Below are 24281 nucleotides of genomic sequence, written 5' to 3'. Positions count from 1 at the left end.
ATATACTGAGTAAAGTAAGTCAGACAGAGAAGGAGAATTATCATATAACACTCCTTATATGCTGAAGCTAAAAAGAAATGATACCAATGAACTTATTTACAAAGCAGAAACAGATTCTCAGACTTAGAGAACTATGTTTTCAGGAGGAGGAGAAAAGATGTGGGGAAAGGATAGATAGGGAGTTTCAGATGGGCATGTACACACTGCTCTATTTAAAGTGGATAACTAACAGGGACCTACCATATAGCACAGGGAACTTATGTGGCATCCTGGATGGGAGCGGAGTTTGGGGGAGAATGGATACATGTATGTTTATGGCTGAGTCCCTTTGCCATCACCTGAAACGATCACAATACTGTTAGCTTACTCCAATACAGAATAAAATTTTTTGAGAAAAATGAAAAAAGCAAAAATAAAAAATTTGAAAAGCACATTAATGGAAGAAGTGATGAAATCCCCCAAAATGTTTCTCTTTTACTAATGTTTAAGTATTTTTTAGCTTTTTAATTTATTTACTTATTTTTTTATTGAACGATAATTACTTTACAGAATTTTGTTGTTTTCTGTCAAACCTCAACATGAATCAGCCATAGGTATACATATATCCCCTCCCTTTTGAACCTCCCTCCCATCTCCCTGAAGAATTATTTACAGGGCAGCAATGGAGAAATAAACATAGAGAATAGACTTATGGACATGGGGAGAGGGGAGGAGAGGGTGAGATGTATGGAAAGAGTAACATGGAAACTTACATTACCATATGTAAAATAGATTGCCAATGGGAATTTCTGTAAGGCTCATGAAACTCAAACAGGGGCTCTGACTAATATTTAAATATTTTTGAGCATTATTGTCTTGTTAAATTTTGGCTTGAACTGTGCTTACATGGTAAAAGTATTTCTGAATACTAATAACTGTGACCTGTTAGCTCATATTATTAAAATACCACAACAGAAAGCAAAATAAACTTCCAATGTGCTCTGTGTATAAAGAAAGAAAATACATATTGATTTTTAATTTTTATAATAGGAGAAATAGAGCATACATAATATTTTGAAAAATCTGATATCACCAAGATTATTTTTAAGAAGTATACTTTGTAAATGGCAAATACTAGGTTTCCAATGCTAACATTTTTTTAATATCATCCTCTTTTCCGTATTTTGAAATTTAGAGTTCTTTGAGTTTGTTTCTTTTGGTGCTAACTAAAGACTGAGGCTTATATGAAATAACAGACTGTTCAGTGTTCATCAGCTATGGATGTGTTTGTGTTTATCTACATGAGTATGTTCTTGAAATTAAGACAAAAGAAAAGCCAACAAAAAGTTAACAATACCTGTTAGGTTGTATTATCACCTTGTAAAAAAAACTTGATATTTATTTTTAATAAATTTCAAATTCTTTCAGGATTAAATGAGGTAATATCTGCAAAGTGCTTAGCACAGTGCTGTAAAATATTCAGTAATCTAGGTAAATTAATTTTTAAATTTGGAGAAACCAATTTGTAAGGTGAAGCATAATCATAGTAAAGGTTATGAGAACTATGTTAAATGTGGAAGATTAAAGAATTAGTGACATTTAGAAATAATGGGCACATTATATCATGCAGAAAGAAATTTCTGTAGAGAGGTATAATATTATAAAGAAAAATTATCAAGAAGTGGGTGAGAGAATTGAGTTTTTGATTAAGTGGAGAAACTAGTGATCAGGAAGAAGTGGAAATATTCAGTGGACTTGCTAATTTGAGAAGCTAAGGCCTAAGCAAATGTTTTCAGGTTCTAATTACATGGTGTTGAGTGTTGAGCTTACCAGGTGGTTGTTTTAGATGAAGTCTATCGGAGAAGGCAATGGCACCCCACTCCAGCACTCTTGCCTGGAAAATCCCATTGACGGAGGAGGCTGGTGGGCCGCAGTCCATGAGGTCGCTAAGAGTAGGATACGACTGAGCAACTTCACTTTCACTTTTCACTTTCACACATTGGAGAAGGAAATGGCAACCCACTCCAGTGTTCTTGCCTGGAGAATCCCAGGGACAGGGGAGCCTGGTGGGCTGCCATCTATGGGGTCGCACAGAGTCAGACACGACTGAAGTGACTTAGCAGCAGCAGCAGCATTGCAGTTAAGTAGGAAATGGCAACCCACTCCAATATTATTGCCTGGGAAATCCCATGGACAGAGGAGCCTGGCAAGCTACAGTTCATTGGGTTGCAAAGAGTCAGACAGGATGGAGCAACGAACACACACAGAGCAGTTGAAGAGAGCAAGACAAAAATAAGAAGGGACTACTACAAGGCCCAAAAGAACATTTAATCAGAACATAAGTAACATTCCTCTTTTACAGCCTACATAGAGTTACTTTTTTTTACACTCATTCTGTTTGAAAATTTGGTAACAAATTATTTTTATATCAAAATAGGTTTTCCTTTTGTCATCAGTTCTCCATACTAGAACTTAATGGAAAACTCTTACAAATGCACCACTCCCAAATGTGTGTTTTTTTTTTTTTTTTAATGAATGAAATCCACAATTGAAATACATTTCTTATTGTGCTTTTTATAATTATTGAACGGTGAAAACAGATAAAACTGTCTTTTTCTACTGAGTTAAAACCCATATACATAAACTGCATTACCATTGTTATTCATTACACTATTGGAACTGCTACTTTAGACTACTAAGAGGGTGTATATGTGTGTGTGTGTGTGTGTATGTGTGTGCTCAGTCACATCCAACTCTTTGTAACCCCATAGACTGTGGCCTGCCAGGCTCCTCTGTCCATGGAATTTCACAGGCAAGAATACTGGAGTGGTTGCCATTTCCTTCTCCAGGGGATCTTCCCAATTCAGGGAAGATCAAACCCACATCTCTTGTGTCTTCCTGCATTCACAAGTGGATTCTTTACCACTAAGAGGGTAAGGTTTACCAGACAGTAAAGAATCTGCCTGCAATGCAGGAGACCAGAGTTTGATCTCCAGGTTGGGAAGATCCCTTGGAGAAGGGAATGGCAACCCAATCTAGTATTCTTGCCTGGAGAATTCCATAGACAGAGGAGCCTGGCAGGCTGCAGTCCATGGACTTGTAAACAGTCAGACAGGACTGATCGAATAACCTACTTACTTAAGAGGGTAAGCCAATATATTTCTATTCATTATTAGAGTACAGACTGAAGGGGAATGAAATAAAAAATCTTAAAACCTGAAGCTTATATGTAGAAAGTGTATTTAGAGATTATAGAGTATACTTGTATTGGAATGAACTGAAAAGTAGACTGTAAAAAATTCATGTGCTGGAAAAAATGTTTCAAAAAATAAAGCAATTGAATTTAGGTATATTTTAAGAGAACCAGGGTTTGACTGGCTCTTCAGCTAATAAATCTTAACATCTTAAAATGTATTATTCAAAATCCCCTTCAGAATAATGTGAAGAGAGATGGACTATTAGCATTCATATATTTTCACTGAGTTAACACTACTGTAGTTTAGAAGATGAATTTAAATATATCATTATGTACAGTTGCTATTTAAAGCCCAAACTAGTGTCTGAAGCCCAAACTAGTGTTTGATATAGGGATTATATTTAGAATCCTAGCATTTGATGGTGGTCATAGTGGTGTTGATGACCACCCCCCCGCCCCGGCCTCGCTTTTTTTTTTAAACATGCAGTGTTTGGATTCTGTGCAAAGTGGGTATGGCCCTTTAAATTATTTTTCTCAGTCATCTGCGCTGTTAAAATACGACCTTCCTCTGTAAAACAAAAAAAGCAAATGGTAAAGCCTGAAGTTCAAATATGAGCTGCTTTCTTACATCTTTGCAAGGAGCTGGCAAATACTGAAGCTCCTTTGGAGCAAGAACCAGTCATATTTAGATCCCAGGAAGAACCATCTTTTTTTTTTTTTTTTAACCTTTTTATTTTATATTGGAGTACAGCTGATTGGACCTAGAAACTCATACCGAGTGAAGTAAATCAGACAGAAGAGCCATCCTGAGTCCAGCTCACGCATCTGTGCCATTCGCCCACTGGGGTTTACCTTTTCTCTTTGGACTAGACTTCAGCAGAAATCGCCAAACTGACACAGGTATCACCAACTATACCTATAGCTGTTGCTCTCAGCATATATCATTATAACCAGTGCCACTTGATTGTATATACGGAGCACAAAGAATAGAGATTTTAAAAAGTAATTAAGTAAATTTAATATTGTAAGAAAAAGAGCTAAATCATTCAGATTTTAAAATTACTTTACAAGGTAAATTACCTTATATTTTTTCATAGTTTACCATTGAATACAACCAATAGTGTTGTTAGTCAATATTTCAATATATCTCTTGGATTAACTGAGTGGACAGACCAAATGATCACATCAATGAAGGCAGGATGTGAGCAATAAAATAATTATTTAATCAGTGATTAATTGTTCTTGTCTGTATAACACTGTGTATCTCTATTTCATACCTACATCCAGAATTTTCTTATATATGTGATATAGCTTCCATATTCCTCATATATTCCAAATCTGGTAAAGAATTTTTAAAAGCATTATAAATCTATTTCTGTACAATTGTGTTGTCTTATGAGAAGTTATCTTTAGGAAACTTTAAATGCTATAAGTGAATATTATGAACACAGAGGTCTATATATTTTAATCATATTATAAAAAATAACAATGGAGCGTACTTCTCTGAGGAAATGAAAATATATGAAAAGTATTTTATTTGGTGACATGCTGGCAAACTAGTGAACATAAGAATTTTCAATTTGTTTATCAGAATTCTATTATATAGAATATTGTTATTATCAAAATTATATTTAAACTATTTGAAGTAAATTGCTTTTAACCTATATGTTCAAATATTATGGACATAATGCCAGACACCCTACAGGATTATTTAATTACAAATAAACCAATTTGGATCACTTTTGTAGGGCTTTCATTTTTAACAACTTGTTGGAAGAGGATCTTTCAGAGATAATGGGAGGTAAACTATCTTTAATCATGAAAAAAGAATGAAGATAAAAAGATAGAAAAATATCAGAAGAACTAAAGACAGAGAAATTTTAGAATACATTATGTAACACTATCTTTACAATACAAAATGACTCATAAAAATTATATTGGCATTTTTCTGGATAGAGTTTTTAAGTATAGTATGAATATTTCATCTATCATAGCACTGCTACCCTTTTAAAGTTAAAGTATATATCACATTTAGAGAACTCCAGGTAAAAGGTGAAATGATATCTAAAGAGATGTTAACTGATAATTTTAAGAATGGGAAAGAAAATAACCTGAGACAAAAATCTTTCTTAAAAGAAAATTGCAAAAGTAAAATCATGCATCAGTAATTAAATGGCATGAAATAATGATGTCAGTAATACACAAAGAACCCAGAAAGATAAAACCTGAAAACTTAGATTTATATGTCTTAGAATTGCTATTACAATTTTTTAGAGATGAGTGGAAAACATGCAACACATGCAACGGTGAAACACATTCCTTCCAAAAAGCCAGCGCGAAAAGAAAGTGAGTGTTTTTTTCTCCCAATCCCTACTGAATTGTGATATTATTCGTTCCCTTGGTAAATAATTTTTATAAGGAATTTAATTTTAATTTAGCATATGACACATTATGTCTAACTCATTCTCAAGATTTTGTCATTTAAAAGATTTACCTAGTGGACTTTACATAGTAAGAAGAAACAAATTACGTAAATCTCCTTTATTTGGGGAAAAAAAAAAACTTTGTCAACTCTGTTCAAACATATTTATAACCTACATGCTTTATGAGAAATAATGTGACTATTAAAAAGTTTCTATTTTAATCTCCAGAGACAAAAGAGCAGCTAATTTACACAGAAGTGAAAACAGTCACTTCACAGTCCAACCAGACAAAGATAACAAGAACTAAATCACCTGAAGAAAAAGGTAAAGTTTATGTAGAGGCCTAGCTTGTTGTTGTTTAGTGACTAAGTCATGTAAGACTCTTTTGCGAGCCCATGGACTGTAGCCCACCAAGTTCCCCTGTCCATGGGATTTCCCAGGCAAGAGTAGTAGAATGGGCTGCCGTTTCCTTCTCTAGGAAACCGTCCCAATCCAGGAATCAAAACTGCATCTCCTGCTTGGCAGGTTGATTCTTTACCACCGACCCACCAGGGGAGCCAGACCTAACTTACATCTTCTCCAATTGCTCAGTTTACCATGGTACCAAATTACTAAGCCTGCCCAGTTTCACGGGGTTGCTTAAACTATATCCTATAACCTAAACAAAAAATGTAGTATTGCAAATGAAATGTCCATATTTATCATATTGCAGATAATTATTGTAGTCTGGGTGCTATATACATAAATTCGTAACTGAGCAATCAAGTGGCAAAATTCATTCTTTTCAACTTGTTTGGAAACAATTGTGACTCTCCTGATGTCATTATCCACTTGTTCTATGAAGTTTCAAGAAATAATGCATGATTAATATTATTTGATACATATTTGGAGTTATAATTTCTTCTACTGCTGAAACTATAGCAAAGTTCCAATAAGGAAATGATGGGTATTTATATATTTATATATATATATATATATATACTTTGTATGCATGGAAGCACACAATATTTACAAAATTATAAATATACTCTGATCATGGGTCAATAAAACTGACTCATACAGATATGATTTAGAAGTATGTTTGCACTCCAAAAACCAAATACCTGTATTTGATATTTACTTTGTATTCATAAATCATAGAGATGAATCAGAGGATTATTTTGATAAAGTTAGAGTAAGTGACTTTCCTAAGAGATCTATATTAACAGAACAGAATAACTCTCATTTCTTTCAAATTGTTCATTATTCATTTCAATTTATAATTCCAAGTTTGAAGACATTCAAGAGTTAGGGTTTTGAATTTATGGAACAATCTGCCTCTAAACCCTGCTCTGTAACTTAATCTTTACTCTGTTGATCTCAGCCTCTTTTTTTTTTTCCCTCTGGATAGGGTCTTCAGTTCCATTTCCTTGGTTTTTCACCGTAGTGATTCTTGGAATCTTCTGTTTCCTTCTCCTTTTAACCACAGGAATCTTAGGATTTATGGGTAAGTTAAACAAGACCAGTGCCCTGAACCAAATGTCTCCTCCCTTGGGAATTACTATTTTTACCAGTCTTCTTTTCCTAGTAGTTCCAAAGCTATGATCTCCAGTGCTACCCAAGAAACCTTTCCACCATCACCACTAATGTAATCACTTGGACAGTTATCAAGTTCCTCAAAAGTTTCTAATGTCTTCTTTACTGACACAGCCTGGATCATATTCCGGATACTTCCAGGAAAGACTATATTTCAGATTTTATTGATGACTGATCATACTTTGTGAACATTAATTTCTCTGTATTCTCTGATGCCTTTTCATAAATGGTCCAATCTTCCTGCAATCTCCATTCTGCAGTTCAAACTTACTTTTTAAAATTGTTTATTGTCACAAACACCTAATACAACCCAACAATGCTTTTTCTCCTATATTATTACAGTCACCTCCTAAAATCAAGAGACTTTCAAAATCCTATTGCAATTGCCAGATAAACTTCTCCGAGTATATCTATGATCATGTCATCAAAATGCCAAGAAACTGTCTCATCCTGTATTTATTATGTTAAAATTCCCCTACTTGTATTTGCCTTTGTGAATCAGTTTTATTTCAACCAAATGATTTTTAGCTTTCCTCCCTATGTACAGATTGGCTTCAGATAATTTTAGATCATTTGCTGGTCCCTGCAAGGTTCTCTAAGTCTCTCTGCCACAGTACGTTTGTTTATGCTATTCTCTTCATCTGGACAGCCTTCCTCATGTAGCCTGCCTCTGCCTATGAACATTTTAGACATCTCTCAAGGCCCATTTCATAGGACATGGATGACTTTTCTAAATCATCCATGATGTATTTTCTAACTCCCTAACTTGATGTCAATTCTCTCTGTCTAAAACCCATTTTGTGACTTCTTATTATTACTTTCTATTGGAGTATAATTGCTTTACAATGTTGCTTTAGGTTCTGCTATACAATGAAGTGAATCAGCTATATGTATAGATATATCCCCTCCCTCTTGGACCTCCATCCCACCCATCTAGGTCATCACAGAGCACCAGGCTAAGCTTGCTATGCTCATTTTATACATGGTAGTGTATATATGTCAATTCTAATCTCCCAATTTGTCCCGCTCTCCCCTTCCCCTCCATGTCCACATGTCCATTCTCTACCTCTGCATCTCTATTCCTACAAATAGGTTCATCAGTACCATTTTTTTAGATTCCATATATATGCATTAATATGCGATATTTGCTTTTCTCTTTTTGACTTACTTCACTCTGCGTAACAGGCTCTACATTTGTCCACCTCAGTTTAATTGACTCAAATTCATTCCTTTTTATGGCTAAGTAATATTCTTGTTTATATGTACCACAACTTCTTTATGCACTCATCTGTCAGTGGACATCTACGTTGCTTCCATGTCCTGAATGTTGCAAATAATGCTGCAATGAACATTGGGGTACATGTGTCTTTTTGAATTATGGTTTACTCAAGGTATATGCCCAGTAGTGGGATTGCCGTTTCATATGATAGTTTTATTCCTAGTTTTTTTAAGGACTCTCCATACTGTTCTCCATAGAGACTGTATCAATCTACATTCCCACCAATAGTGCAAGAGGGTTCCCATTTCTCCACATCCTCTGCAGCATTTATTGATAAGCCAAACTTTTTGAATTGTATGCCTGTGTGTATACATATAATCATGTATATAACAGATATATATTACTTTTATTAACATACAATTCTCTGGCCATATATTCTCACTTTTACTGAGTAAAATTCAGTGAGTTCAAGTATATTCAGAGGTGCACAACCATGAAACAGACTGTTCATCATTCAATTGTGTCCAATGCTTTGTGACCCCATGAGCTGTGAGCAACCAGGCTCTTCTGTCCATAGGATTCCCCAGACAATACTGGAGAGGGGTGCCGTTTCCTTCTCCAGGGGATATTCCAGACCCAAGGATCAAACCCGGGTCTCCTGCATTGCAGGCAAATTCTTTACCATCTGAGCCACCAGGGAAGCCTAACTTTTATCAATATTAGAGCATTTTCCTTACTCCAAAAAGAAATCTCACACTCATTAGCTATTGCTTCCCATTTCTCTCAAAATTTGCCAGCCTAAAGCAACCAATTATCTATTTTATGTCTCTCTAGATTTTCCTGTTCTGGACATTTCTTAAACGTGGAATCATATAATACATGGTCTTTTGTGACTGGCTTCTTTCACTTAACATGATGCTTCCAAGGGTCATTCATGATAGGATATATCAACATGGCATTCCCTCTAATAGCCAAAAAATATTCCACTGTATGGATATAATTAATCTATATATTAATCTTGTATCAGAAATAATTTGTAAATATTTTTCCCATTATTTGTATTACTTTTCACTCTCTTGTAGTGACTTTTCATGTGTAAAAGCTTTTAATTTTGATGAAGCCCAGTATACTCTTACTTTGATTACTTGTGTTTTGGATATCATATCTAAGAAACCATTGCCTAATCCAGGATCACAACTTTCACCTATGTTATCTAATGTCATAATTTTAACTTCTTCATGTGTGTGTTTGATCCATTTTGAGTTAATTTTCATGTGATGTAAGGTGAATATGAGGTATTTTTCCATTTATTTAGGTCTTTAATTTTTAACAATTTTCTTTTTAAAGTACATGTTTTACACATCTTTGTTAAATGTATTCCTGAATATTTTATTATTTTTGATGCTATGATAAATAGAACATTTTTCTTAATGTTGTTTTCAGATTAGCCATTGCTAGTGTTGAGATCACAAGCTTTACCTTGAAGACAATGGCAATCCACTCCAGTACTCTTGCCTGGAAAATCCCATGGACAGAGAGCCTGGTAGGCTGCAGTCCATGGGGTCGCGAAGAGTTGGACATGACTGAACGACTTCACTTTCACTTTTCACTTTCATGCATTGGAGAAGGAAATGGCAATCCACTCCAGTGTTCTTACCTGGAGAATCTCAGGGATGGCAGAGCCTGGTAGGCTGCCATCTATGGGGTCACAGAGTCGGACACAACTGACGCGACTGAGCAGCAGCATTCCCAAAGGCTTTTTTATGCTGTAATTTTTTGTCTTCTTGTATAGTCTTATCTCTCTAAAAAGCACAGGAATAAAATTCCTGAACATTAACTGACATTAAAATTTAAATTATGCCTATTAGTCTGCCCCATGTTATGCTTTCCTAGAACTAATGATGTACAGTAAAGTTTTCCAGGGTCGATTACCAGAGCTTCCACTGGACAATGGAACACAAGAAAATTCCGCATCTAAAAACATAACTTCCAAAGAGAAACCACTTAACACAGGTATGTAGACATAAAGACTGAGACCGACAAGTTTCTTCTCTGCTTCTCTCAAGCACTTGATAACCTGCTCAAATTGGATTTTATTTTAGAATCAGCCAATTGTGGAGTCCAACTTTCATTTCATTTCATTGGGAAAAAAAAACAGTCTTTCCCAGTGGTTAGATTCTTCTGTATCCATGGTACATTCTTTCAAATCACTGTTTCACAAAATAATACTTTTTCCAACAAATAGTCCTAACTCTCCTTTAGCACATTCTCTAATCATTATTATATGCTCTCTTGTGGATATGTAGATCAAGTACTAGGTTTATGTACCTGATATACATAAACAGGTACAATGTATCAATGCTAAGTTAAGATCGGCTCTGTACCTATAGATTTTACTTAGTCTAGAGAATGCTTCCCTTGTGGCTCAGCTGGTAAAGAATCCGCCCGCAATGCGGGAGACCTGGGTTCAATCCCTGGGTTGAGGAAATCCCCTGGAGAAGGGAAAGGCTACCCACTCCAATATGCTGGCCTGGAGAATTCCATGGACTGTATAGTTCACAGGTCACAAAGAGTCAGACATGACTGAGTGACTTTCATTTTCTTTCTTTCAGAGAATACAAAGAAATTGTTTTCTCCTGTGAACTCCTATCTGTAGAGATTGTGAGAAAAAACATCAATTTTCTAAGATAAATATCCTAGAGAATTTTAATAGTCTTATGCATAGATTTGGAGGGATGTAAGTCATCTCCCTAAGGCCAGGAACTTAGAAATGAAGTCCATCCATCTCACGAAATCAATGGTTTTACAAGGACTAGAAAGGATTCCTCAGTAGCTAAGTTCCAGAATATTCCTTTCAAGATACACACTGAATAGTCTCCGGGGAATATCTTTTGTTTTTAAGGAAAGGAATGTAAAAGTAAATGGTCGTGTTGTGGACAGAAATGTTACTATATTTCGGATGAATCGAAGAACTTTGAAGAAAGTAAAAAAAGCTGCAGGGAAATGGACTCCACACTTCTTAAGATAGAAGATAAGGAAGAACTGGTGACGTATTTCTTTTTCCATCTCACCCTGTATTCATCTTATTCTTCTGGCCATCTGGCCATTAGTTGTTGCCTCAATCATTTTTTTTTTTTAAGCTGTGCTGGGTCTTCCTCGCTACCCGTGGGCTTTCTCTAACTGCGGTGACAGGGCTTCTTGTGGAGGTGACTTCCCTTGTTGTGGAGTATGGGCTCGAAAGCTCAGGCTCAGTAGTTGAAGTGCTCAGGTTTAGCTGTCTGTTGCATGTGGAATCTTACTGGACTGGGGATCCAAGCTGTGTCCCCTGCGTTGCCTGACAGATTCTTAACAACTTGACCACGGGGAAGTCCTGTTAGCTAAATCTGAATGCTTGATAATATTTGAGTGTCCATAGTTTACAGTTGTAAGTTGATTCAGATCTAGACAGTTCTCATCTTAAGGTCAGAAATACAAGTAGAAATGAAATTAGAATTTCATTTAATTCATCTAACTCACCCACAGTTAGAACTTTTCCAGTAGAGCAAATGTAAAGGGAAACATGAAACAATTAGGAAAAAATTATGCTTAAAATATTTCATTTTATCAGAGATAATTATATTTTCATACTGATAATTTCATGGAAATGTAGCTTCTCTCTGAAAAAAATGTCATTTTACCTCCAACAAAATCAAGAAGTACAATACCACTGAGTTTAGGGTAAAAGGAAGACTTAGTATGAATTTAAAATTGAAGATCAATTAATTCAAACTCATATTAAATTTTAACTCATACTAACTTCCAAGAAAATTGAACTAAATATTTCATAATCCTTATCAATATCCTTGATTTGAATAGAGAAATAATTTACTATTATTCTTTCAAGAAATATATTCTTACATTCCAAGTTAAGGAGAATCTTTTATTATTCTTTCACAGACACTGAGACTAACTCAATTATCTGTAAGAGTACAATCACCCATATCTTTGGCTTTTAACAGTTCGTAAATAGTTATAAAAATATGAACTTGAAAACCATCAAGAAAACAGAGCAAATCTGAACCCGAAAAGAAGACCTTTGCAGATCTGAATTAACTTCCTTTTTATTCCAAGGAGCTTCCCTGGTGGCTCAGACAATAAAGAATCTGCCTGCAATGCAGAAGATCTGGGTTTGATCCCCTGAAGAAGGGAATGTCAACCCACTCCAGTATTCTTGCCTGGAGGATTCCATAGACAGGAGAGCCTGGTGGGCTCAAAAATTAGCTTTAGAGTCTAGAAGCCCTAATCTTTTATGTAGGATATCTTCATCAAGAAATAAGATCATCTATGAAAACCATGAAATTGAATGTCAAATCTTATGAGTAGATGGTATGTACGTAATTTTTTTCTGGGTAGAGAGACTAAGTTTTTGCCATATTCTCTATGGTGAAAGAAACAAAGGAAAATAAAAACAAACTAAGGGTAAAAACTAAAGCAGAATAAAGAAATACAGAATTTATAGTCAGAAACTCTATCTTTAGTTCCCTTTCACACATTACTTTGCTTGTAATAAAACTGGTTATATTTTCTTTCCAACATATGTTAGGAAGATCACATGAGATAATATATGAACATTGCTGTTGTTTGTTGTTGTTTAGTTGCTAAGTCATGTCGACTCTTTTGCAACCCCATGGACTGTAGCCTGCCAGTCTCCTCTGTCCATGGGATTTCCCAGGCAAGAGTACTTGGGTGGGTGACCATTTCCTTCTCCAGGGAATCCTCCAGAACCAGAGATCAAACCCGCATCACCTTCATTAGCAGGCAGGTTCTTTACCACTGAGCCATCAAGGAAATCCCAATATATGTGCATAAATGTGGTAAAAATTAAGTTACAAGATGAACATCAGTTACATTTGTACTTATCAAGTAATTTCCAGATACCCATGTAAACATCTCATCTGGTAGAATGACCACTTCTTCAAGATGCTCACTTCACAAAAAATAAGCACAGTACTTTTGAAAAATAATTTAAATGACATTGGTAAAAACCTCACATCTTTCACACCTGGACCTCAAAATACCAACCAATTTTTCTCAGAATTTTTTCTTGAGCTACAAGTATCAGTTTTGAAAGTAAATTAAGATATTTTAGTCTGAAGATTAAATAAGATAGGTACAGACTTCCCTAGTGGTCCAATGGTTAAGACTTTACCTTTCAGCACACAAGGTACAGATGTGATCCCTCGTCATGCAGCTAAGAGCCCACATGCCTCTCGGCTAAAAATCCAAAACATAAAACAGAAGCAATATTACAACACATTCAATAAAAGCTTTTAAAATGATCTACATTCAAAAAATCTTTAAAAAAAAGATAGGTAAGCTAAGACAGTGTTATTTTATGTCTCATTTATGTCAATATATTTAATAAATATAACTAAGACTATTATTTTATCATTTGAATAGAATCAGGATGAAATTGATCTTGAAACTGTTACTCAAAATAATAAAATATTAAAAAGATTATTATTTCATTTCAGAACTATGAAAAGACATTTTTCTCATAGAATATGTCTCTTTTTACTGCAGAACTTCATTCAAAGCAGACTATCCTATTTCTATTGGATTGGATTATCTCGTAAAGGAACCAGAAATCAATGGACATGGGAAGATAAGTCATTGCCTTTTCTAAAATTGTAAGTCTCAAGAATAGATAGTAAATAAAAAGTTCCATATTCTAGTTTACATTTTGAAAAGTATATAGGGAAATGCACACTTTAATATATAGACAAATATACATATATATATGGGCATATACATGTGGCTCAGTGGTAAAGAATCCATTGGTAATGCAGGACACACAGGTTTGATCCCTGGATCAGGAAGATCCCCTGGAGAATGGCAACACACTGCAATATTCTTGCCTGGGAAATCCCATGAACAGAGGAGGCTGGCAGGCTACTGTCCATGGGCTGGTAAAGAATAGGACATAACTTAGCGACTAGCACACACATGAGCATTGCATGTACATACAGACACACACATACAAAGAATTTAAGTTCAGAAAATGAGTATATATAGAGAGGGAGGCTTTTCAACTTGTTGCTATAATCCTTATAAAGTATGCTTTAGGAAAGGCTAGGGCACCAAGGGATAGTTTCTTGTAAGGAAAGAAAAAATATATATACCTTAACTTTGAACCAATATTTCTAATGTTTGCATTCAGATACATTATTTATATGCTTTATTTCATTTTAAGTGATTGGAAAGAGTCAAACGAAGGAAACTGTGCATATATTAAAGCAACAAAGATGTCTGCTTCTGACTGTTTCAGATTCATGCGCTTCATTTGTGAGAAGTAGGTAGCTTGTCTTGCTACCTAATGAAACAACAACCAAAGACACATGCAACAACGTTGCCTTATAAAAACTCAGACCCTTGGAAGTCCAGTCTGTATATCTCTCATTTCAGAATGCTTTGTTATGGGCTGCACCTATATTTTAGCTTGGTAGAGATACATTGTGGACCCTCCACTTCTGCCTCTTTCAAACATAAATCCCAGATCACACCAGTTATGAGCACAGGTTGGCAGAGTGAGAAAATATCAGTGCTTCTCATGAACCTTAGGACTGTGTAGTCAATTTCTGCAACTCACACAGATTTAGTAAGTAATCTTGCAAACTGTTGTCACAGCCATGTACATTTTACCTGGGATTTAATGCCAAGAGTAAGCGACGTCATTATTCTGTATCAATTGTATATGCATTTGTTTGATTTCTTACTTTTTAGCAGAAAGACAGTATAGTAACAGGAAGAAAACAAATAGATGTGTGCTTGTGACCTATACCACAACTAATAGCCTGAATGCTCACTGGCAAGTCCAGACTTCTGGATATGATTCCATATTGCAAAGTGGCTGTACCATTTTGCATTCTATTAGCAGTGTATGAGAATTCCATTTGCTAGTGTCCTACTAACTTTAATATTGAAAAAATGAAAAATTTCTTAATAAAGGTGTGGTATAATAAAGGTATATTTGTATATCTCTAATGAATGTTGCCGGGAGAAATATCAATAACCTCAGATATGCAGATGACACCACCTTATGGCAAAAAGTGAAGAGGAACTAAAAAGCCTCTTGTGAAAGTGAAAGTGGAGACTGAAAAAGTTGATTTAAAGCTCAACATTCAGAAAATGAAGATCATGGCATCTGGTCCCATCACTTCATGGGAAATAGATGGGGAAACAGTGGAAACAGTGTCAGACTTTATTTTTCTGGGCTCCAAAATCACTGCAGATGGTGACTGCAGCCATGAAATTCAAAGATGCTTACTCCTTGGAAGGAAAGTTATGACCAACCTAGATAGCACATTCAAAAGCAGAGACCTTACTTTGCCAACAAAGGTCCATCTAGTCAAAGCTATGGTTTTTCCAGTAGTCATGTATGAATGTGAGAGTTGGACTGTGAAGAAAGCTGAGCACTGAGGAATTGATGCTTTTGAACTGTATTGGAGAAGACTCTTGTTAGTCCCTTGGACTGCAAGGAGATCCAACCAGTCCATTCTAAAGGAGATCAGTCCTGGGTGTTCATTGGAAGGACTGATGCTAAAGCTGAAACTCCAATACTTTGGCCACCTCATGCCAACAGTTGACTCATTGGAAAAGACTCTGATGCTGGGAGGGATTGGGGGCAGGAGAAGAAGGGGATGACAAAGCATGAGATGGCTGGATGGTATCACCGACTTGATGGACATGAGTTTGAGTAAACTGCAGAAGTTGGTAATGGTCAGGGAGGCCTGGTGTGCTGCAATTCATGGGATCGCAAAGAGTCAGACACCACTGAATGACTGACTGAACTGAACCAATAAATGATGTGCACCATCCTTTTATATGATCTCCTATGGTAAAGATTGATTAAATATTTTGCCTATTTTTATTGGGTTGTTCATTTTCTTATTATTGAGCTGAGAGTTCTCTCTTTATATATTTTGGATGTTAATATTTTTTCAGACATGTGTTTCATAAATACTGCCTTCCAGTATACCTTGTATTCCCTTAACATTCTTTTTAGAAGTTTAGATGAGCAGAAGTTTAACTTGAAGAAGTGAAATAAATAATTTTTAAACATATGTTTTTATATTTAAGAAGTTTTTAATTAAGAAATCTTAATTAACCTGAACTTAAAAAATTTTCTCCTATGCCTTCTTCTAGAAGCTCTGTTTACATTTGTATCTATATTTCATTGCATTAATTTTGTATATAGTGCAATGTATGGATTGAATTTTTTTTAATGTTTTGCAAAAAGATGTCTAGTTATTTCAGCACCATTTTTTGAAAATTGTACTCTTCTGTTCAGTTATCATGGCACTTTTGTCAAAAATCAATTCACCACTTATACTTGTATCTATTTCTAAACTCTATCCTATTTCATTGATCTGAATATCTGCCTTCTTTCACCAATAATTTGATTATTGTGAATTTATAGGACGTTGTGAAGTGATGTGAGTTCTCCTGCATTGTCTTTTTCAAAATTGTTTTAACTTTTTTTGCAAAGAATAAAAAACTTACTTAGCGTCCATTTTTTATTATAATTCCATTACTAGTAAATAAAATCTTAGCTACTTGAAAAAAATGGCTGATTCTAAAATAGGGGTAAGAAATACATAAGAAGAGCCTGGAGATTTTTGTAGTTCTAGAAAATGGAGAAGTGCTTAAAACTGTAGAGGTATGTCAACTAGGTAAAGGAATTACCAATGGCCAAAGATGGAACAGTTTAAGCAGCAAAAATCACAGAAAAGAAATAGTATTAATTATAACCCCAATATAAAATACCCATGAGTCCAGAATAGTATAAAATGATTGAATACTTTAGCAAATGAGGGAGATGAAACAATCTCCTGTGCAGAAAAATTCTAAATAAATAATGTAGATGCTCTTGCCTAAAAGGGATGGGACTCCTTACTCCTTAAGTACTTACTGCACATAATGATTTCCTTCCAAAGAAATTATTACAGAGTCATATGGAAGAGGGAAAAATAAGAGTAACCTTCGAGTAGAAAACCTGACAAACACCACCTCAGTGAGCAAAGGTAACATCAACAGTGAGGTCATGTTCACAGTTTGTTCCCTTGATATGATGTAATAAAATTTACACTCTGTCGTCCTCCCCAAATTTACAACTCCAATCTCCTCATGAGAAAAATGTCAGAGATATCTCAGTGAAGGATATTCTAAAATATACCTACGTAGCAGTTTTCAAAACTATCAAGATCATCAAACACAAGGAAAGTCTGTAATAACCAAGGGAAGCCTAAAGAGACATGGCATCTAAATGTCATGTGGTAAAGTGGATGGGATTCTGGAATAGAAAAAGGACATAGATAAAAGTAGTTACAGAAGCATGAATAAACTATGAATTTTAGTTACTAAAAATACACTGATGTTGGTTTATCAATTACAACAAAATGCAATATAATATAAAATGAATTAAAGAGGAACTGATTTCAGAATATATGGAATTCTATACTATCTTCAAACCTTTTCTGTATATGTATATTGTTCTAAAAAACAAAATTCATTTAAAAAAATTAAAATTAATATGCAACTTTATACAAAATAAAAGCTTAATATGTTTCTTATTTTTTAACCTTTTTTTTTAATTGGAGGAAAATTGCTTTACAATGTTGTGCTGAATTCTATTATACAACAATGTGAGTCTGCCGTAAGTATACATATATCCCCTCCCACATGAAACTTTCTTCCACTCCATCCAGCTCCTGTAGGTTGTCACAGAGAACCAGGCTGTGTGTTTCTGATTATGACTGACTTAACTGTATAGAGCAATTAAGGGAGAAAAGGAATCATCATAATGTTTAGACTTCCAGTTTAAGACTATAGTTTATTTATCAATTTGTCTTTTTCAACCTTTCTCACTAGTATTTTATAATTCATCTTACAAATGGTGCAAATATTCGGTACATTTATACTACCAACTTAAAGCTTTTGACCCCATGAATTGTAGCGTACCAGGTTCCTCCATCCATGAGATTTTCCAGGCAAGAATACTGGAATGGGTTGCCATTTCCTTCTCCAGGAGATCTTCCCAACCCAGGGATTGAACCTGGGTCTCCCACATTGTAGGCAGACGCTTTACCATCCAGGCCACCAAGGAAGTCCATTATAAATGATACTTTTTGTTTTTCTCAATTTCTAACAATTTATATAGAAATATAACTGATTTTGGGAGAAGGCAATGGCACCCCACTCCAGTACTCTTGCCTGGAAAATCCTATGGATGGAGGAGCCTGGTAGGCTGCAGTCCATGGGGTCGCTAAGAGTTGGACAGGACTGAGCGACTTCACTTTCACTTCTCACTTTCATGCATTGGAGAAGGAAATGGCAACCCACTCCAGTATTCTAGTTGGAGAATCCCAGGGACGGGGGAGCCTGTTGGGCTGCCGTCTATGGGGTCGCACAGAGTCAGACACGACTGAAGCAGCAGTAACAGCATAACTGATTTTAATATTCTGTTCTATCTGAAACCATGTTTCGGTTCAGTTCAGTTCAGTCACTCAGTTGTGTCCGACTCTCTGCGACCCCATGGACTGCAGCACACCAGGCTTCCCTGTCCATCACCAACTCACGAAACACTCAAACTCATGTCCATCAAGTCAGTGATGCTATCCAACCATCTCATCTTCTGTCATTCCCTTCTCCACCTGCCTTCAATCTTTCCCAGCATCAGGGTCTTTTCCAATGAGTCAGTTCTTTGCATCAAGTGGCCAAAGTATTGGACTTTCAGGTTCAGCCTCAGTCCTTCCAATGAATATTCAGGATTGAATATTCTTTAGGTTGACTGGTTGGATATGCTTGCAGTCCAGGGACTCTACTTACTGATTAGTTTTAGGAGGATTTTGGAGATACTTTGGAATTTGTGCAGACAATTATGTCATTCCACAAATAAACAGTTTTTCTCTTTCCAATCTATATCACATTTTATGATAGAGAAGTAGAGTCAACAGATGTAGTAAATAAATTTATGGTTACCACCTAGACAGCAAATTTAAAAGCAGAGATATTACATTGCCAATAAAGGTCCCTATAGTTAAAGCTATGGCTTTTCCAGTAGTCATGTATGGATGTGAGAATTGGACTATAAAGAAGGCTGAGCATTGAAGAATTTATGCTTTTGAACAGTGGTGCTGGGTAAGACTCCCAAGATTCCCTTGGACTACAAGGAGATCAAACCAGCCAGTCTTAAAGAAAATCAAGTCTTAATATTCATTGGAAGGACTGATGCTGAAGCTGAAGCTCTAATATTTTGGCCACCTGATGCAAAGAACTGACTCATTTGAAAAGACCCCAATGCTGGGAAAGATTGAAGGCAGGAGAAGAGGATGACAGAGGATGAGATGGTTGGATGGTATCACCGACTCAATGGACATGAGTTTAAGCAAGCTTTGGGAGATGGAGATGGACAAGGTTGCCTGGTATGCTTCAGTCCATGGAGTTGCAAAGAGTCGAACATGACTGAACAACTGAAAACAAACAGGTGATGGGGAAGGCAGGGATACACTGGGAGATTAGCATTGACATCTACATATTGCTGTATGTAAAAGAGAACCTGCTGTGTAGCACAGGGAACTCTACTCAGTACTCTGTAATGGCCTATATAGAAAAATAATCTAAAAGCAGAGTAGATACAGATATGTGTATAACTGTATCACTCTGCTGTACACCTGAAACTATTACACATTATAAATCAGCTAGAATCCAATAAAAATTTTTTTAAAGAAAAAAAAATGTGTGTCTTACTTATTCACTTGTGTGTTTCTTAAATATTTGCTTTTGCTCCTAAAACAAAACAAAACACATCTTTCCGCATATATGTTCATGAAGTAAGGGCCTGTTTGCCTCTCAATGCCTTTTCATCACATAGGAGACTTCAAAGTGCACAGTCAATATTCAGTGAGACTATGGAGTCAGTGATACTCCTCTATTTTTCACATGTAATACTATGAATGTATATGAATTACTGACCTATGAAAATATTTTAAATAAATGAATACAGAATTGATGTCAGAGTCTCACACAGAAATATTTTATAAATTTTAGATGAGTTTGTAGATGACTAATACAAAATAAACTACTGAGAAAATTTAAAGTAGTAGTAAATAAAGAAATAAAAACACATCTTTTTTCTGAAAAATTTTATTACAACCTGTAAACATTGCCAGAACTTTTTTTCTCATCAGTTCAGTTCAGTTCAGTCGCTCAGTTGTGTCTGACTCTTTGCAACCCCATGAATTGAAGCACACCAGGCCTAACTGTCCATCACCAACTCCAGAGTTCACTCAAACTCATGTCCATCGAGTCGGTGATGCCATCCAGCCATCTCATCCTCTGTCGTCCCCTTCTCCTCCTGCCCCTAATCCTTCCCAGCATCAGAGTCTTTTCCAATGAGTCAACTCTTCGTGTGAGGTGGTCAAAGTATTGGAATTTCAGCTTTAGCATATTCCTTCCAAAGAACACCCAGGACTGATCTCCTTTAGAATGGACTGGTTGGATTTCCTTGCAATCCATGGGACTCTCAAGAGTCTTCTCCAACACCACAGTTCAAAAGCATCAATTCTTCAGGAGTCAGCTTTCTTCACAGTCCAACTCTCACATCCATACATGACCACTGGAAAAACCATAGCCTTGACTAGACGGACCTTTGTTGGCAAAGTTATGTCTCTGCTTTTGAATATGCTATCTAGGTTAGTCATAACTTTCCTTTCAAGGAGTAACGGTCTTTTAATTTCATGGCTGCAATCACCATCTGCAGTGATTTTGGAGTCCAAAAAATAAAGTCTGACACTGTTTGCACTGTTTCCCCATCTTTTTCTCATGAAGTGACGGGACTGGATGCCATGATCTTCGTTTTCTAAATGTTGAGCTTTAAGCCAACTTTTTCACTCTCCTCTTAAAGAAATGCAAAAAAGCAAAATGGCTGTCTGGGAGGCCTTACAAATAGCTGTGAAAAGAAGAGAAGCCAAAAGCAAAGGAGAAAAGGAAAGATATAAGCATCTGAATGCAGAGTTCCAAAGTATAGCAAGCAGAGATAAGAAAGTCTTCCTCAGTGATCAATGCAAAGAAATAGAGGAAACAACAGAATGGGATAGACTAGAGACCTCTTCAAAAAATTAGAGATACCAAGGGAACATTTCATGCAAAGATGGGCTCGATAAAAGACAGAAATGGTATGAACCTAACAGAAGCAGAAGATATTAAGAAGAGATGGCAAGAATACACAGAAGAACTGTACAAAAAAGAACTTCATGACCAAGATAATCAGGATGGTGTGATCACTGACCTAGAACCAGACATCCTGGAATGTGAAGTCAAGTGGGCCTTAGAAAGCATCACTATGAACAAAGCTAGTGGAGGTGATGGAATTCCAGTTGAGCTATTTCAAATTCTGGAATATGATGCTATGAAAGTGCTACACTCCATATGCCAGCAAATTTGGAAAACTCAGCATTGGCCACAGGACTGGAAAAGGTCAGTTTTCATTCCAATCCCAAAGAAAGGCAATGCCAAAGAATGCTCAAACTACCACACAATTGCACTCATCTCACATGCTAGTAAAGTAGTGCTCAAAATTCTCCAAGCCAGGCTTCAGCAATATGTGAACCGTGAACTTCCAGATGTTCAAGCTGGTTTTAGAAAAGGCAGAGGAACCAGAGATCAAATTGCCAACATCCTATGGATCATCAAAAAAGCAAGAGAGTTCCAGAAAAACATCCATTTCTGTTTTATTAACTATGCCAAAGCCTTTGACTATGTGGATCACAATAAACTGTGGAAAATTCTGAAAGAGATGGGAATACCAGACCACCTGACCTGCCTCTTGAGAAACCTGTATGCAGGTCAGGAAGCAACAGTTAGAACTGGACATGGAATAACAGACTGGTTCCAAATAGGAAAAGGAGTATGTCAAGGCTGTATATTGTCACCCAGCCTATTTAACTTATATGCAGAGTACATCATGAGAAACGCTGGGCTGGAAGAAGCACAAGCTGGAATCAAGATTGCCGAGAGAAATATCAATAATCTCAGATATGCAGATGACACCACCCTTATGGCAGAAAGTCAGTAGGTTAGGATTGATTCTCGGGTTTTTAAAATGTCTTAATATTTCGCGATTTAGTTACTTTGTAATTTGAGAAATCTATATTTGAACAATCATTAAATAATGGTAAAATGGATAAATATACTACCATTTAGTTTTCAACAAATATTCTCCCTCATACAATGCCAAATTATAGAGTAAATCTTATAATAGGCAAACTACATTTCATTTGGCTTTATTCACCATCAAATACTTGTACTATATTCACTAAAAAGCAAATGTATAAATACAAAAATGGATTTCTTTTGATAGAAAAATAATCATAGTGCCAAGCCATTTAAACTTTCAGATTGCATCGAATTTGAAGATGAGGGAATTTGAACATTGTAAAATATATTGCTAATGAGGCAGGTAACACCAATAGCTGTGGAGAAAACCCCACAAAATTTAACATCAAAAAAATGAATTAAATATTTCTCAAAACTGGAGACAAAAAGATTACGTTCTGCACAATAAATATTTTTGACCCACTTTCATTTTGATTCATTCTTGTCTTCACCTGTAGAATAACATCAACATTGCTACTGCTGCTGCTAAGTCACTTCAGTCATGTCCAACTCTGTGCGACTGCATAAACGGCAGCCCACCAGGCTTCCCCATCCCTGGGAGTCTCCAGGCAAGAACACTGGAGTGGGTAACGTGAACATCAGACAGTAATTAACATGTACCCCAAGGTAAATTATTTCCTGCCATAGTCAGAACCTCCCAAATTCTACATCACTCATCCATAACAAGCTCCCCTGTATCTATCTTTGTTCAACAGTGTGACAGCTGAAGGATGGATTACATGCCCACACTGCCTGATAACACCTATGTCTGTACCTTGAGATTTCACCAATTGGAGGACAAGCTTGGTCAGAAACACAGCTAGGACGAGCTCTCTCGACTGGCCTTTCACCTCTGCTTTTAGAATAGGAGGTCCATGTTGATATGTATGACTGGTTTCAGAGACATCATATCAGGAAAAGATAGTCAATGATCCAATAGCATTCAATATTCCCACACAGAAAGTTTCCACTGGTTTCAGTATTTCATTTACTTCACACCCTTCAGACAAGAATCACAGAGAACCAAAATGCCAAATTTTATGAAGATTTCATAGATCAAACCATTTGTGAACTTTAGCAGCCAACATAAACTTGAAAAATAAGGGCCAACTTTCAGACACTTAGGCAGATGGGAAATAACTTAATTCAAAAACCCTAAAAATAAATTACCTGACATTATTTCTAGATAAAAATTTAAAATATCAAACTGTGAGTAAATATCAGCCTATATTTTTAAGAAGCATCCTAAGGATATCCAACCTGATTGATACAGTACAGTAAATATATCCAATATTGGGTTGACTGATTTGAATAACAACAGATTTCCATTTCTTTCTTGTGTTCTCCTTATTTTTCATTTCATTTTATTTTATTTTTAACTTTACAATATTGTATTGGTTTTGCTATATTCAACATGAATCTGCCACAGGTATACACGTGTTCCCCATCTTGAACCCTCCTCCCTCCTCCCTCCCCGTACCATCCCTCTGGGTCGTCTCTGCACCAGCCCCAAGCATCCACTTATCATGTATTGAACCTGGACTGGCGACTCGTTTCATATATGATATTATATATGTTTCAATGTCATTTATAATAGCCAGGACATGGAAGCAACCTAGATGTCCATCAGCAGAAGAATGGATAAGAAAGCTGTGGTACATATACACAATGGAGTATTACTCAGCTATTAAAAAGA

The 24281-nt window shown here is 35.9% G+C and overlaps 1 protein-coding gene across 1 annotated transcript; it reads left to right on the top strand.

Annotated features, from left to right (window-relative positions):
• Positions 1 to 3803: 3803 nt before the first annotated feature.
• On the top strand, positions 3804 to 15396 carry LOC147372723 (natural killer cells antigen CD94-like). Its single transcript, XM_086404136.1, has 8 exons — positions 3804 to 4075; positions 5450 to 5521; positions 5827 to 5922; positions 6989 to 7084; positions 10307 to 10405; positions 11295 to 11437; positions 13955 to 14061; positions 14625 to 15396. Exons 2-8 carry the CDS (start codon positions 5452 to 5454, stop codon positions 14725 to 14727), a joined length of 714 nt encoding a protein of 237 aa, XP_086260262.1. The 5' UTR covers positions 3804 to 4075; positions 5450 to 5451; the 3' UTR covers positions 14728 to 15396.
• The last annotated feature ends 8885 nt before the right edge of the window (positions 15397 to 24281 follow it).

Source organism: Bos grunniens, chromosome 5 (genome assembly GCF_055505025.1).
Source record: "Bos grunniens cultivar Pamir isolate PY7600 chromosome 5, Bosgru_T2T1.0, whole genome shotgun sequence".
In the NCBI taxonomy this organism is placed as follows: domain Eukaryota; kingdom Metazoa; phylum Chordata; class Mammalia; order Artiodactyla; family Bovidae; genus Bos; species Bos grunniens.
Note: the sequence above shows the minus strand (reverse complement) of the source record. Positions and strands in the feature narration are given on the sequence as shown.